This window comes from Archocentrus centrarchus, chromosome 2, assembly GCF_007364275.1.
Source record: "Archocentrus centrarchus isolate MPI-CPG fArcCen1 chromosome 2, fArcCen1, whole genome shotgun sequence".
In the NCBI taxonomy this organism is placed as follows: Eukaryota; Metazoa; Chordata; class Actinopteri; order Cichliformes; family Cichlidae; genus Archocentrus; species Archocentrus centrarchus.
The window spans coordinates 12,150,949-12,167,383 of record NC_044347.1 but is presented as its reverse complement, the minus strand read 5'-3'; the positions used below and the strand labels follow the sequence as shown (position 1 = coordinate 12,167,383).

Below are 16,435 nucleotides of genomic sequence, written 5' to 3'. Positions count from 1 at the left end.
AAAGCACACTGAAAAAAAATAAAATAAAAATCACCCAACTGATCCTCCACAAAGTTCCCATACAGCTAAACTATGCCCTTATGCTTAAATAGACATTAAATAAAGGCAGCATGTTTTCCTGGAGCTGAAGCTTGCAGATTCTGTCTTTCCTTGAAATGTGGGCTGCTTCTCAAAAGCTGAAAGCAAACACGATCCCAGCACTCGGTCAGCAGTGCTGATGACGGCTCATAGCTGAAACACGTTTGTTCCAAGGAGGGTACGTCTCCTGTGAAAGGTACTGAGCATTTGTCAAGAGCGAGGATCCTACACAGAGTTTAAGATTTGGAGCTGAACACAGTGCTATCTTGTTCTATAGAGATGCACCAATCCATGAAACTTTCTCCAGTTCCGATACAGTAACTGTAAATTTGCTTTGTAAGTGTAAGAGTCTTTACTACAGAATGGCAATAGGTGATAAACTGCCCATTAGGAAGTGATGCAAATATGGAGGACACGGGCACAGTGAGCGAGCGACTTCACAGGCAATTTCATCCCACTTTTGAGGAAACCGCTGACTTTTTGTTTCTTCTTGTCAAATAAATACTGAAGCGTTAACGTGGTCAGGAACCGCGACACAAGACAAAGAACTGTGTGAGCTGGCCCAAACATCATTGAAGACGGGGAGAACTTCAGCTGACAAACACCTGATTCTGAGGATTGGTACATCCCTTAAAGGCAATTGGCAGAGAAAAAAAAAAAAAAAAGCTGTGTGGTGGAGCAGTTGGAGGGGTAAACCAAAAAACTGGACTTTCACCCAGGAGTCTGGGGTTTGAGTCCTGTTTGGATATTTACTGCGAGACTGTTCTGGTTTGGTTTAGGCTCCAAGAATGCTGCGATCATTGTTGGGATTAGAGTAGATCCTTTTTGTTAATCCAGCCTGAATGTCAAATGAACCACAGACCACTTTTCTTTATGGAGACGCGGCTCCCTCCGTGTGAAGTAGTTAAACTTAACTGTGGACTATATGCACTCAAATCCCCCCAATTTTTTTTTTTTTAAAGGTTTTTCAGGGTGCTTTGCATTCTGGGAAAAACTCATTGTCGGTTTTACTTTTGATTAACCAGTTGGACATCAGAAGACTGGATCCCTTGATTAAATTTTGATATCTCTGCTGACCATTCGTTGACATGTAATTTTTTTTAGTTTTACATACCTAATATTTGTGTCAGTGTTGTTGCAGTTATTGCTGTTCACCACTAGTGGCAACACATCAGTTAATGCTCCTTTAAAGCGCAATGTTCCCGACTGCGCTTGAAAGTAAGGCTGAACTGACAGCAACCACTGCAGCAGCTGCTCTTCATGTGACTGAAGGCGACGAGGATATTTTTTTTAAGAAGTCGGACATGGGATGGCGGTTAGGGGTGCCGAGGGGTAGTTTGTACTATTGGCAGGACCAAAATAGCCCCCCCAGTCAGGTGCAACTTTACACATCGGCTCAGGTTACAGTTCAACCAAAACACAGAGGCTCAAGAAGCACATGAGCGTGAACAGAAAGTGCTTTTCAGTGTTTAAATCTGTCTTTTGTTTTCTTGTCTCGTCCAAAAATAAAGATATTTATATATATATATGTACAAAGTCCTACATGTAAACAACGCCACGGTGCGGCGGGCTCCTCGCCTCTCCGGAGCCGAGACGCTTCACACGGCGGCCGACTGCTTCGCTCCATCTCTGAGCTGCGGAGGCAAAACAAACGAATGAACAGATTTCAGTGAAGGCACCATTGTAATAACTGCATGAGCTTCAGCCTCCAGCACAAATCAGCACAATTAAATTATGCATTGTTAAAGAGCTTTATCTTTAAATGTAACAGTGACATAATCTCGCTGATGCTGTGCCAGTTTCTAGTCTCCATTTATAACTGTGAAGGGTCCAGCCAGACACTATCACATGCTGTAAACACTTGTCACCCACACTGATACACGCACAGGCAGTGGCTGTGGCTCTAGTTCTATAAAACTAATGCATTCATGCACATTTTGCATGAGCAATGAAACATTTCTGACGATGAAATCATTCATTTCTTCAAAGTCCGCAGCTGAGTCGAGGGCTTTTGAAGGCACCGCAACTTGATCACATTTTGTTTTGTCAATCAGTAGCGACACAAACTCAGCACCTGGAGATCTGGGTTCGACACAAAGACCGTGCAGCCTGCACCGGTGCGTCCTCTGCTCTGCTTGGAGCAGATCTGTGTGGTTCTTTGGGGACCTGAGCAGAACCAAACCGCAGGTGATGGTTTCTTAAAGAATCAGGGATGTGGCTGAAACAGGAGCCTGGGTTGGCGCATACTCCCCATCCTTTAAAATTAGACTGCAGATGTGTCGTAACATTGAACAAGGATGGAGAAATAGGTCTGGATCGGGGGGTCGAGGTGGGGACCACCAGACGCCCCGTGATACAATGTTATCACAATACTTCACTCATGATATGATATTAGTGTGATTTTTATTTATTTATTTTTAAACATTTTGTGATATGCTGAGTGTTGCAATCTTTTCTAAACTGCAAATTAGGTCCCCAAAGTTACACTGTATCAGTATCTGTTTTATCCAATAAGATAACAGTATCTCACTTCTTTTTTTTTTTGCTGCTAAATGAGATTACCTGCCATAAATGTTGCCAATGATGGAGTCAGTCTGCAATTAAATGGGGTCAATTTGACAATTACATATTTGGTGTCCCTGTATCGATACAGTATCGCCATGCAAAATATGCCGATCCTGTATCGATCCCCCCACCCCTAAGAAAAAACAGTGTGACCCCCTCAATGCATCGATGTAACTATACGCATAACTATAGACACTTGATCTTATTATAAATGCAAAAGATAAAATTTTCATGTTGTAAGCATACTGTATATGAAAGATGGACATAGCCCTAGTGACTTCACCCAGAGGTTTTGGGCTGAGTGTGAGAGCTTTGAAGTCAGCCTCAAGTGGTGCATTGTTTAGCACTTGAACTTCATTTTCCAGCCCCAGAGCTTGCTGCTTGGTTGTAACCAATTTATTTTTCACTAAATTACCTTATAAGTGCTTCAGTGTTTGTATTTTTCAACCCCACCCCCACCCTCCTCCCATTAAAAAAAAATAAAAAATCCTGGAAACGTCCCTGGCAGAAATCGGCCCCTCTATATGTGTGAAAAGCCACTCACCAATTTCCTCTGGTTGCTCAGGCAGAAGGTGCAGATGGGCCGCAGGGAGGGCGTGCTGAGGGCGGCGGGGCCGTGCAGGATGCTCTGGTACCGCAGACAGGGCTGCCCGTCCAGGCAGTCCTCCCCCAGCAGCAGCACGTTGGCCAGGTGGGAAATGTAACTGGAGGCCAGGCGCAGTGTCTCTATCTTGGAGAGCTTTCTGTCAGCGGGCTCGGTGGGAATGAGCGTGCGGAGCGCCGTGAAGGCCGTGTTCACGCTGTGCGTCCTGTCCCGTTCCCGTGCGTTGGCCGCCTGCCTCTGTTTGCTCACGCCGGGCAGACGCGCGTCTCCTCCGCCTCTTCCACCTTCGTTGTTGCTGCTCCTCCTCCGTCTCCTCCTTCGTTTCGGAACTCCCTCCTCCTGGACCACCTGCCCCGGCTCTCTGCGCGGGGTGCAGCCGCCGTCGGAGCTGTTGCTGCCGCTGTCCAGGTCATCCAGGTCTGAGGTGAAGCATTCTGGTTGCGCGGTGCGCTCGCCGCCGGTGGACTTCATCCTGGCTCTGCTGTGGTCTGACTGGAGCTGCTGGGGCCGTGCGGGCGGCTCGCTGAACAGCACTTTATCCTGAGAGTGAAAATAGCACTGGGGGCCAAGCAGCTGCCGCCGATCCGGTGACTTAGGGGGTTTGTGCCGGCGGAGCGGCATACCATTTGTAATGACTGACGGCTGCTTTCTGGATAGCCAGCCCGCCACGGAAAAGAGAAGACAGGTGGAGCGTAAAGGGAGTGGAGGAAGGGGGCACCTGTTGTGGTCTGGAGGATATGGGTTTAAATTAGGCTCCATCGAGGTGGGGCTCCCCTCAAGGCCAATAGGCCATATTCCATATTTGATTCAGATTGGAGCTGCTTTCTACCAATATCTGTTTACAAGAAGGCAAAACAAAGGGAAATCCAGCAAATGCAAATACATAAAAATAGTAAGATTGATAAATAGTCTACTTAAACCCACAGTTCCCTCTGAATTATGAACAGGACTGGAACTTTCCATGCTCAGATAGGGAACACTTTCAAGCTCCTTCAAGACGCTTTGACACAGTGCTGTGCAAAAATCTTGAACCACCCATCATTTCTTTTGCTAGGAAAATAGGAAACAGATGCATTGATTTTATTTAAATGCAAACATACATGGGAATATAGTATATGAGGCAAAAACAGAGTTTGTGAGTTTGAAAGTCAACATTTGTTGTGACCACCTTTATTCTTCAGCACAGTCTGAACTCTCTGAGGCAGCTTTCTTCTCATTTCTTTAAGTAGTCTTCAGGAATAGTTCTCCAGGCTTCTTGAAGGACATTCAAAGCTCTTCTTTGGATGTTTCTGCCTTTTGTTCTGTTCTCTGTCAGCATGATCCCACACTGCTTCAATAATGTTGAGGTCCGGGCTCTGGGGAGGCCGATCCATGACTGATAGTGTTCCACTGTGTGTTTTTCTATCCAGGTATGAATTTACTGCACTGGCAGTGTGTTTGGGATCATTGTCATGCTGAAAAATGAAGCTGTTGCCAATCAGACACTTTCCAGATAGCATTTTATGGATGATGGTACTTTTCTTCATTCATAATTCCATCGGTTTTAACAAGATCTCCAACACCACTGTTTCAAATGCAGCTCCAAACCATCACAGAGCCTCCACCATGTTTTACAGATGTCTGCAGACACTCACTGCTGGACCTCTCTCCTGATCTCCTCTGTACACTGACGATTATTTGAACCAAAACTTTCAAATGTGGATTCATCTCTCCATCAGACCTGTTCCCACTGATTTTCAATCCAGTTCTTGTGTAATGTGTCATACCTCAGCCTTTTCTCCCTGTTTCCCTTCCTTAAGAATGGCTTCTTGACAGCCACCCTTCCATCCATCCATTCGCTTCCGCACATCCTGTTAAGGGTTGCGGGGGGGCTGGAGCCTATCCCAGCTGTCATAGGGCGAGAGGCAGGGTACACCCTGAACAGGTCGCCAGCCTGTTGCAGGGCCAACACGGAGTGACAGACAACCTTTCATACTCACATTCACGCACTCAGTCACACCTATGGGCAATTTAGATTAGCCAATTAACCTAACCCCAATAAGTGCATGTCTTTGGAATGTGGGAGGAAACCGGAGTACCCGGAGGAAACCCACGCAAGCACGGGGAGAACATGCAAACTCCACACAGAGAGAGGGAGAGGCCTGGGCCAAGGTGGAATCGAACCCAGGCCTTCCAGATGGTATTCTCACTGTGAGGCAGCAGTGCTAACCACTGCACCACCGTGCTGCCGACAGCCACCCTTCCACTGAGACCATTTCTGATGAGGCTTCAGGGAACAGTAGATGGATCAGCTGAAGGTCCAGATGCATCTCTCAGGTCCTGTGTCAGGTCTTTGCTGGATTTTTCCTATTTATTAAGGACATGACGCTGCTGTAGATAGTTTACTATATGCCAAGTTTTCAGCTAATATCTCTTTGGGAATCACCTCGTTGGTGCAAAAATATTTTATGACTGTCATTTCTGGGAACAAATGATGTGTTTCTGTGACAACCAAAAAATAAAGAAATGAGGGGTGACTCAACACTTTTGCACAGTACTGTACACCCACCCACATTTCTAACAAGTTTACGTGCTGAAAATAAGGATTAAGTGAATATGTGCAGCTGGATACTCTGTAGGGTTCATCCTGTATTCACATTATTTTTTATTTTATTTAAGAGCTTTTAAAACGTGCATCCTCTCCTTCATGTGGTTCATATATGAATAATCATTATTGATATTCACCCAAAGGAAACCATTTAACACAGATTAAATCCTCCCTCTCTGACTTTGAACTTTACAGTCTCTGTGTTTGTGTGTGTGTGTGTGTGTGTGTCTGCACTTGCAGCTTTGCTGGTTTGGCTGGCGGCGCTGAGCTTTCACTGAGTGAACAGTCCAGGTGTTCTCCTCCCTGTCCGTCCCGTCCCTTCCCGCTCTGTCTGTGCCCACCATGATGGACACACACACACACACACACACACACACACACACACACACACACACACACACACACACACACACCCCTTCCACCTTGCCCAGTGCCATCTTTGGCGGTGGATATAAATATCTGTGTGTGTTGCTGCAAAGGCTCAGAGCCACTTTCAGGCTGTCAGTTTCTTTCAGATTAGGACTAAAAGAGGAAATGACCTTGGGCTTATTGATGAAATTTCAGTTTAGAGGGTTGGATCTGAATTTCTTAGAATTTTTATAATCTTGAAATATTTGTAATTTTGCCACTAGAGGGCAGTAATTTTCAATAATCATTTCTAATCTCTTTGGAAGAGTCCAAATAGCAAAGCAGATGACATGTAGTAATCTGTGGAGGTCAAAGGTAGCCTTCCTGCAACAGGAGGCTAACAGGATTTAAATGACCAAACTGGGCTTAAAAGTCCTCCATAACATTGGTTTCAATTTGTCCTAAAAAACAAACAAACAAACAAAAAAAAACCCCCCAGTTATATAACAACAAAAAAGTCAGCTGGCTCTTTTGTCTTTGGCTGGGTGAGGGAAGGAGTGGAATCCTAATTGATGCGGAGCTAATGCGACCTCATTAATCTCTTAATCCTCATTTCCTTGCAGCCCTCGTGGCCCTGACCTGCTGGCTGTGTACTTTTCTGGCCCCTGCAGCAAAGTCAAATGCCTGCTGCCACAGACTAACCAATGCCAACTTAAAAAAAAACCTTAAAGGTACTTATTGTAAAATCTCGTGTTTAGTAATAGCTTAAAATTTTCCATAATTAGCTAAAGCAATCAACAGAATGCGTAGAAACACCTGAAGAGTTTATTTCCAAAGCATCTATGTGTTGTGTTGTGTTGTAGAGATAACAACTACAGCTGAACAAGGGCTGGGCTGTAATTTCATGTAATGGCACCTTGTACCACAAGATGGTGCAGCACTGCAATGTGACCTTTATTTAACCAGAGAAGTAATTAACAACATGTTATTTGCAGTGGTGGTCTGGCAAAAGTTGAACAGCAGAGAAAGTGCTGCCCCCGGGTAGTGATTTATTTATTTATTTTTATTTTTTATTGAATTACAAAAATTACAAAAAACTTAGGACAAAACATGAGGAAATTTGTGTTTGGTTGATTATTTCTTTGTTGTAACAATGCTTGGATTGATTGACCATTGCTGGTTGAATAATGAGATGCCATCCCACAGCAGTGGTGACCAGCATGAGGAGGAGGTGTCAGGTTGCTGTGTATGGTTCTTCCACATGCTGCCAAGGGCCCTGATAGTTAAATGAATAAATTGTTAAACTGACAACATGGCTTATTCCTTCAGACTTCAATCATCCAATCCAGTAAATGATAGCAACAGCAGAGTAAGCTGCTTACAAATGTGGCTCCATTTAAGGGGAAATAAACAGGCTTTCTAACTGTATCAGATTTATTGCCAAGAAGCACTGTTACAACAAAGAAATAATCAACAAAACACAAAGTTTCTTACTTTTTCTGCTACTAAAGAGAGGCCCTGGGGCGGCTCCTTTAAACTCCTCCCAGAAGTCCTGGGGGGGGGGGGGGGGGGGGGGGGGGGGGGGGGCATGGGGTACCAATCCTGGTTTTTTTGTTTTTTCTGGCAAAAACATTTTTTTCCTCTTCACTGCACTTTATTCAGAAAAAATGTACTGATCCCCCACGACAGGTTCTTCTGACACCCCATCTAAAAAATCCTGGAAACGACCCTGTTTCCAAATGTAGTCGGTTTTTAGGAAGAACAAGAAGTGGTACCTCTGAAGAAACTTTATTTTTTTTTTACAAAAACCCTCCCCAATAACAATACTTTGATAGGAAATAACAGATTATACAATGATTAAGATATATACAACAGGAAATATATGACAATATAAAACAACCAAATAAATAAATACTCATATTGAGGTTTGGATTTGTGGTGAAAAAGAAAAACCCTGAAGATTTACAGTAAATTGCTGTAAATGAGTGGAATGTCATTGTGAAAGAACCTGATGATCTAGTATAGTTCAAGTCTGAGGACTCGTTCATGTGTTAGGCTGAGAAAAAGGCTTTTATGATGTCGGGATTGCAAATAAAGTTGAACTTCAGGTAATGATTTTTTTCTTTCTGAACAAAATACGCGTATACTTCAGTTGTTAATAAAGACGGGAGATGACTTTTCTTTGTCATCTTAGGAGTAGATTCTTATCTGTATCTAAAACGTTAGCTGAGCTTAGCACAAAACAAGGGATAAGCTGCTTTTTTTCCCATCTTGCAGTATGTCAGCATCGCTAGCTTTCATTGCTAAGCTCAGCTGAAGGTGACCTTTGGAGTGTGACTGCTCGCTGCTCTCCGGATCCCCCCAAGGTTTAACCGCTGCTGGCTGTTCAGTGTCAGCCTCGTGTGATTGGAAGCTGGAAAAACAAAGAAAGGCTTGATAACCACACAGATCATCACTGAGAAGCAAAATGAAATAAACTGAGAGCAGATGCAAGCAGAAACGTAACCTTGTATCATTGTTATTATCAGGCCCCTCTCCAAGTTTGGATTTGGGAGACAGACACCCGCTCTACTTTTAAGATTAGGCTTAAAACTTTGCTTTTTGATCAAGCCTATAGTTAGGGCTGGATCAGGTGACCCTGAACTCTCCCATAGTTATGCTGCTGTAGGCCTATGATGCACTGAGTTTTTCTTTTCATTCACCTCACCTTTCTTCCTGTTAAAAGGGAGTTTTTCCTTCCCACTGTCACCAAGTGTTTGCTCATAGGGGGTCGTTTTGATTGTTGGGTTTTCTCTGTAATTATTGTGGGGTTTTTCCCTGCAATATAAAGTGCCTTGAGGCGACTGTTGTGATTTGGCGCTGTATAAATAAATAAATCTTTTAGTTGGCGTTTTGTCTCGTCGGATTTGATTATTTTGATTATTATTTTGTGTTTGTTTTTTCATTCCTCTTTAGGGCTTTTTGTGTGTCTTTGTGTTTGCTTTACATTTTTGTCATTTTGTGTCTTTGTTTAGTTTCTGTTTTGTGTTTCATGTTTTTTGTTTGACTATATTGCTTCTATTTGTTTCTTTCACATCTTTCTGGACTTTTTCCAGTTTTTACATCTGTTTAACATCTTTTTTGGTCATTTTATGCGTGTTTTGTGTGTTTATGTTCATTTCAATCATTTTGAACCAATTTGTCATCATTTTGAGTCTTTTTCTGACTTGCTGGATTTAATTACCAGTTTTCCTCGTAGTAGTTTTTTAGTTTCTTTGAGACCATTTCACTGACATGTCAACTTTCCCTTAAAATGGGACTTAGATAGGTTCAGGGGCCTCTGACCCCTTTGGCCTCTGGCCCCTGTGCCTGGAGTGGCCTGTCCATCCTTTTGTGTGTGGCACAGACTAGGATGCTGTCAGCTTGAATATCCTAATTTAAAAAACAAAAAAAACTAAGTCTAACCTAAAACTCCTCCTCATCCTCTGAGTCCTAACTTCCTCCCTAAAGATTTTCATGCAAAACTTTTATTTATTTTTTCTCTCTGCAGAAATTCCTGCACTTACAGTCTGTCCTCCAGCTGGTGCAAAACAAATGGAACAGATGGAGTCATTGGCGAGTTTAAAAAAATATTAATGATACATGATATGTGACTGTAACGTGAGGCTGGACTGCAGGACGTTTGCAGAGATGAACTGCAGCTTATAAAATCCAAACACACAGAACGACGTTTGGGTTTGATCCCCGAGCTTCATCATCTGTAAGCGGTCAGTTCACGAGTTTCACGTGTTTCTGTTTTTCTTCATGCGAGTCTTCTGTGTGAATCTGAGACAGGCTGAAAAATGTGAAGCGGCGCTAAAAAGAACTGAAACACAACCTCGGTGAGCAAAGGAAGGAGGAACAAATACAGGCCCAGAGAAAAATGTTTAACAAGCAGATCCCTCTTCCCTTTAAACTGAGGCTCCGTGTTCAGTTCTTACCCTCTTGGAGCAGAGCGACCCTGAGAATCCGATCCCGCAGGCGCAGACGTTTGGCCGGATGCAGCGACTTCCGTACAGGCACTTTTGTTCACAGTGAGCTGAGACACACAAACAGCAGATACACAGTTAGAAGGTAAAAACATCAGTGCTGCTACAACTTTCATTCAAGGCATGATGAAAACATCAGGAACAAAATGAGATAAAAAAGCTCCTACTTTACATTCACTGGACCCGTGAGAAACAGGTGTATTTCAAATGAACTAATCTAGCGATTGAACGCAGCTTATATTATGGCCAATTTTAGCTTTTATATACAATAATTTCAAGTGTGTGTTGGTGTGTGTGGTTGCGATACTCACGGATCTGACACAGCATGCCGTGCCACCCCGGGGCGCAGTGGCAGGTGTTTGGACCGACACACTCGCCTCCATTCAGACACTTGTGGAGACAGCTGGCTGAGAGGAGACGACAACATTTTGAAAATCATCAAAAATTTGTTCTGCTTTTGAAAATGTTTTTACAAACACAATCACAGAATGAAACTTTGAGCGGTACATTTTGAAAGCATCAATTATTAATAGCCCATCCATCCATCCATTCATCCATCCATTCACTTCCGCTTATCCTGTTCAGGGTCGCGGGGGTGCTGGAGCCTATCCCAGCTGACATAGGGCGAGAGGCAGGGTACACACAGAGACAGACAACCATTCACACTCACATTCACACCTATGGGCCATTTAGAGTGGCCAATTAACCTAACCCCAGTAACTGCATGTCTTTGGACTGTGGGAGGAAGCCCACGCAGACACGGGGAGAACATGCAAACTCCACAGAGAGAGAGAGAGAGGGGCCAAGGTGGAATCGAACCCAGGCCTTCCCGATGGTATTCTAACTGTGAGGCAGCAGTGCTAACCTCCATGTACTCCTCTTTAAACCAAAATATTCTAGAATTAAATGTTTGGCCATTTCTCTGACAACCAAAGCTTGGCTGAAAGTGGGTCATGCAACAGGACAATAATGCTGAGCACAGCAGCAAATCTCCAACAGAATGGCTGAAAAAGAAGAGAATCAAGCTGCTGCAATGTCCCAGTCAAAGTCCAGACCTCAAAAGAGGCATATGCTGCAACATTTGACAGAGATGAAACTGGAAAAAGCTCAACAGTTTTTAATTCCAGAACTGAAGCTGTTTTTTATCTGAGTTGCCACACCTCTTGCTCAGGTTGCAGGACTGTGCTGACACCCAACGTATCAACTATAACTGCAGCACAAAGCTTGGATTATATATACCTACATGCAGACAACTTCCATGAGTATTCATAGTTGGAGTCCACCTGAAGGATTCGTGCATAGTTGGAGGTTTGTGTCACATGGTCTGTGTGATCATGGAAGTTCGCCTTCACTCTGATGACATATTTAAATCACTTTGACCCAAGTGGACCTTCATACTAACAACAGACTTCCTAGGAAAGCTGGAACAGGTCAGCAGGTAATGGATATCTGTGATTAATCTCCTCTTCTCTTGAATTTCTGTCTCTTAGGTAACTGCTGCTGCTCTGAGAAGGTCAAAGGTCAGTCCAGTGTAACTCTGCAGGGATTACACCTGATGGCTTCCACATGTGAAGCACCTCTCCGGAGGCATCTGTCAGCCTAGCCAGGAGTCACCGCTTCTGCTCCTGCTTCACTTCAGTGAGTTTAACAGCAGGGCGATGAGCAGCTTTCCTGACTCCAGGTCAGTCTGCGATACATTTGGAGCTGTGAGCTCAGGCGGTCGGAGCTAAAGCGAGGCGAGAACTGCTGTTTGTCAGCTACATTTCACAGAGCAGAATTTCATGAAACTTGGCGGAGAGGTGTAGACCTGTTGATCTTCCCTTTAAATGGCAAAAAAGGGCAATGGCTTTGATATGGGAAGTGCCCTTGTAGTTCTTAGCTGAAATCATTAAAGTGTTCATTTAAGGAGACCAAATCTCTTTTCTAAATTCTTATTTTTGCATCTTTAGTTTCAAGACAACTCATCAAGCCATTTATTTCACTCCAGTTACAGATTGTATTTGCTAAAAAAAAAAAAAAAAAAAGGTAAATTTTACTGGTTATTGTGCTGTTTTGAGTCTTTTTGTATTTACTTTTAAATAAGAAGCAGCTTTTTTTCTTCTTTTCATGTCTTTGTTGGAATCAGAGAGAAATATTCTTATTTTATTTTAATTTATTTTAGTTGTGTTTTAATCATGTTTCTCTCTTTTATGAGCTCCAGCTCTACTTTGTTAAATTGATTTAAAGTCACAGTAAATACACTGTCCGTCAATTCTGAGGTTTTACCTTTCAGATCATAATAAAATATTATCTGGTTCTTAGCAGGTCTTAAAATTAGGTAAATAAAACCTTAGATGAACAAACACACATCACTGCGTCATTATTTAATTACAAAAACTGAGCCAAAATGCATTTTTACTTACTGATATACAAATCCTTACAAGTGAAAGAGGGTGTACTTTATTTTTACCCTGACTCTAAGTCAACATAATAAGAGAGATAAAGACGTGTTGTTCTGCCTGGATGTTACAGAACCTTTTTGTATCATTACACTTACGTTTGTCACATCTCTTCCCTCGCCAACCGGACGGACAGTCGCAAACATCAGGACCGACGCACCGCCCGCCGTTCATACACATGGGCTCGCACACGCCTGCAGAGAAAGAATGAGAGCAAGAATCAATTTAGGATCAAGCTTACAGGACCAGTTAACCACTTATAACCTTTATATAACCTTTATAAGACTGCACTGCCGGGCTCAAACTGACCTTTACAAAAAAAAGCACATTATAGAGAGAAGAAAGAAAGATGACCAGAGAGAGGAAGGAACAAGAAGAAGGACTTACTTCTCTCACAGCATCTGCCCGTGTATCCCTGCAGACACGAGCAGATGTTGTTCCTCATACACAGACCACCATTTTTACAGGGAGGGCTGCAGACGGCTGGAGGAGAAAAAAATTTAACGTGAACCATATTTTAATTATTGGTATCCACTAGAGTAGCTTTGCATGACTCACAACTCAAAATAATCCTTATTAATCTTATCCTGGGTCTTATCTGAAATGAGGCATTTTAGCTCCTCCCCCTTTTAGCTAACTTTCTTCTGATTGGCTAGCCCTCACAAAGAGCTGTTTAAACAGCAAGTGGGCGGGACTTCTGTAATGTCCATATTAGGATAACGTCCTCACTATGACATCATTCAGAGCCAGGAGTAGCAAAAACTGTCTGAAATAGAGCATTTAGAGCAGTCTTAAATCTGAGCTTTTGGCTCACAGGGATCACTGCACATACACTGGCCTCATTATTTGAAACAATGGCCATGTTTAATGTTATAATCCACCACTGGAACAGTATTTAAATGATTTTAAAAGAGGTAAAAGCAGCATAAGCCCACTTTTAAAACATGATAAAAAAAAATGGTTTTGCTTTAAATCCAGCTTCTGTCTGCAGCTGTAGATTTACCGTTCTGACAGTGTGCACCGTAGAAACCGTGAGGACACTCGCAGGTATTTGGTCGAACACACAAACCTCCGTTCAGACAGACAGGAGAGCAGAGGGCTGGAAAAAAACCAAAAAATCACCATCAAAAAGAAAGATTTCCATGAGTTCAGAGGATATTACTTGGACTCCCCATTTACTTCCTAAACCTAAATTAAATCACTTACTCTACCTTTGCCCCCACAGCATGAGTAACACAACTCACCAGTCTCGCAGGATGGTCCAGTCCAGCCTGGTGTACACATGCACTCGTCTGGAGATACACACTGGCCTCCGTTTTGACAGTGCCGCCTACACACCACTGCAACCCACAAAAAGAATAAACATATTCAATGTAATTCGATGTCATTTTTGTGGTCTAAAGGTTCCAAGACTGCAGTATCAGAGACAGAACTACAATGATCTGATGATCTCCTCTGAACAGCTCTTGGCGACAGTGGGGAGGAAGAACTCCCTTATAATAGGAAGAGACTACAATAACAGTTATGGGAAAGACAAAGTGAAAAAAAAAATGCTTGTAAATGAAGACAATAAAATGAGAAAACATACCTAAAAACACAAAAACACTGTGTACAAATTTCTGCTATTTTTAAGAACTTTATTGAAAATCCATGAACTCACTTGTTTGACATCGAGGACCAACAAACCCATAAGGACAGGAGCAGGTCTGCAGCCCCACACAGGTGCCTCCATTTTCACATGGTAACCTGCACAGGGCTGCACACATCGACGTTAAATATGAGATGTAATATTTACATATTTTTAATGCATGCTATTATAGACTTATATAAAAAAAGCTTCAAACTCCCACTTCATTTGCATTTCTGGACCTGGACTTATTATGATCTACTTAGCTAGCATGTTTGGTTTGCAAGGTACACCTGTCTACACAGATATCTGGGAATGAATGTTAAGTAAAAGACCAAAACAGTCCGGATGGGCTTTATGGTCTTTCCAACACACCACTGTGCTGCTATTAAATAAATTTATTGGGAAACATAATTAAAACTTTACCTTCCTGACAAGTCTCTCCATGGTAGCCTCTGAGACACTGGCACACGTTTGGAGCAATGCAAACCCCACCATTCATGCACTCTGGATCACAGATAGCTAATAAAATATGTCATAAACAAAACAAAATAATTATTTAAAATACATTTTTAAAGAATTCAAATACAAGCTATTTATTTTTACCAGTCTGGCAGTTTAATCCTGTGTAGCCTGGTTTGCAGCGGCATGTGTTGGGCGCTGCACACTCCATGTTCCTGCCACATGGATGCCTGCAAACGGCTTGAAACACAAACATAAACAGCTGTTGAGATGTTAAACCTGTGTATATCTTTCTATTTGACTGGTTTATCTTTCTTTTTGCGGCCCACAGACTGCACACAAAGACGGCCAACATTAGATTAGATTCTGGTTATAACTGGCATTTGTTTATTTTTTTCTCAAAATATGTAAGCCTGTGGTAAATAACTTCATACAGTTATTTACCACAGGCCAGATATTCAAAGGACTCTTTGCAGTTCTGTGAAAAACCAAGTACACTATTATTCCTGCTAATCAAATGTACTTGATTAACTGATCATCAACAAGTTTGAGCACCTCTATAAAAGGAGAAGTTTTGGCAGTTTGCAGGCTGGAGTGTTCAGATGTGTTAACACAACAATACATTCTTCCCAGGAGTGGGCATCCCAGCAAATTCCCCCCAACATCAGACCATAAAAAAAAAAAAATCCCCAAGATCTACATCTCAGACTCTACAGACTCTGATTTGGGCTTGTTTTGCAGCTGCAGATCCTGGGCACCTTTCAGTCACTAAGTCGACCATGAACTCCTCTGTATACCAAAGTGTCTAACAGCTAAACCTTGGCTGAAATTGGATCATCCAACAGGACAATGACTTCAACCCGACTGAAATGCTGTGGTGGGACCTTAATGAATGCCCGCAAATCTCAATGAACTGAAGTAATACTGTAAAGAAGAGTGGACCAAAACTTCTCCACAATGATGTGAGAGACTATCGTACAGAAAACAATTGCTTCACGTTATTGCTGCTAAGCTATTTCATGGGGTGTACTTAGTTTTTCACATGACTGCACATGAGTCCCGTGAAAACTTTTTTTCCCAACTCTATTTTATATTAATAAAAACACTATTAGAAATTAGCCAAGCAGTTCTGCAGATTTCAAATAGTTGGATATCAAAGCGTTAAGAGATTCACCTTTACAGACTCGTCCATTTCCAGTGTATCCCATCGGACACCTTCCACAGTAGAAACCCCCATCCATGGTTGGTTCACACTGGACACCGGGAAAACATGGCCGTTCTGCACAAGCCATCAAATGTTTGTCAGCTGGTGCACCCCTTCCAGTCGATGGCTGGCTGGCTGTAGCTCTTTGTGCCAGGGAGCTATAGACCGTCTTGCCTGGCGTTGTGAGGGTCAGCACTGGCACGATCTTTGGCATCTCTGATCCTGGCTCAGCTTCATCCCCATCTGCAGAGAACTCGGACTCGGACAGTGAGTAGGACAGAGCGGTGAGGGCTGCTGTAAGTGGGAGGGCAGGTCTAGGTGGAGTCCAGGGTTTGGGCTGGGTGGATGCCAAGTGGTTGAGCTGAGACTGGGTTGTCTGTTGAGGCACTGTTACTCCTCCAGGCTGAGTGGAGAGGTGAGGAGCAGGGGGAGTTACCTTAAGAGATGTGGCACCAGCGAGAGCTCCTTCAGACTTCTGGAAGATGATTATAAAGAGAGTTAATGGAATCTAATGT

General features: G+C 42.9%; 2 protein-coding genes across 2 annotated transcripts in view; both read right to left on the bottom strand.

Annotated features, from left to right (window-relative positions):
* Positions 1-1,676: 1,676 nt before the first annotated feature.
* On the bottom strand, positions 1,677-3,785 carry LOC115798705 (basic helix-loop-helix transcription factor scleraxis-like). The gene is made up of 2 exons (XM_030755653.1): positions 3,188-3,785; positions 1,677-1,712 (listed from the first exon to the last, which is right to left on the bottom strand). The coding sequence occupies exons 1-2, from the start codon at positions 3,716-3,718 to the stop codon at positions 1,677-1,679; spliced, it is 567 nt and encodes a 188-aa protein (XP_030611513.1). The 5' UTR covers positions 3,719-3,785.
* A 4,258-nt stretch (positions 3,786-8,043) lies between these two features.
* The window catches only part of LOC115793374 (von Willebrand factor D and EGF domain-containing protein-like), a 37,495-nt gene continuing 29,103 nt past the window's right edge, over positions 8,044-16,435 (bottom strand). The window contains exons 23-33 of the mRNA XM_030748330.1: positions 15,891-16,395; positions 14,861-14,956; positions 14,681-14,776; positions 14,288-14,383; positions 13,872-13,967; positions 13,631-13,726; positions 13,015-13,110; positions 12,726-12,821; positions 10,501-10,596; positions 10,142-10,239; positions 8,044-8,595 (exon numbers count right to left, since the gene is read on the bottom strand). Coding sequence (XP_030604190.1) covers positions 8,575-8,595; positions 10,142-10,239; positions 10,501-10,596; positions 12,726-12,821; positions 13,015-13,110; positions 13,631-13,726; positions 13,872-13,967; positions 14,288-14,383; positions 14,681-14,776; positions 14,861-14,956; positions 15,891-16,395 — 1,392 coding nt within the window. The 3' untranslated portion in view covers positions 8,044-8,574. The remainder of the gene's footprint in view (positions 8,596-10,141; positions 10,240-10,500; positions 10,597-12,725; positions 12,822-13,014; positions 13,111-13,630; positions 13,727-13,871; positions 13,968-14,287; positions 14,384-14,680; positions 14,777-14,860; positions 14,957-15,890; positions 16,396-16,435) is intronic.

Bases quoted from the DNA above. Each gene is read 5' to 3' on its own strand.
- LOC115798705 (XM_030755653.1), bottom strand. From the start codon at position 3,718: ATGAAGTCCACCGGCGGCGAGCGCACCGCGCAACCAGAATGCTTCACC. The intron at 1,713-3,187 runs GTGAGTGGCTTT...TTGCCTCCGCAG, and splicing joins TGAGCAACCAGAGGAAATTG to CTCAGAGATGGAGCGAAGCA.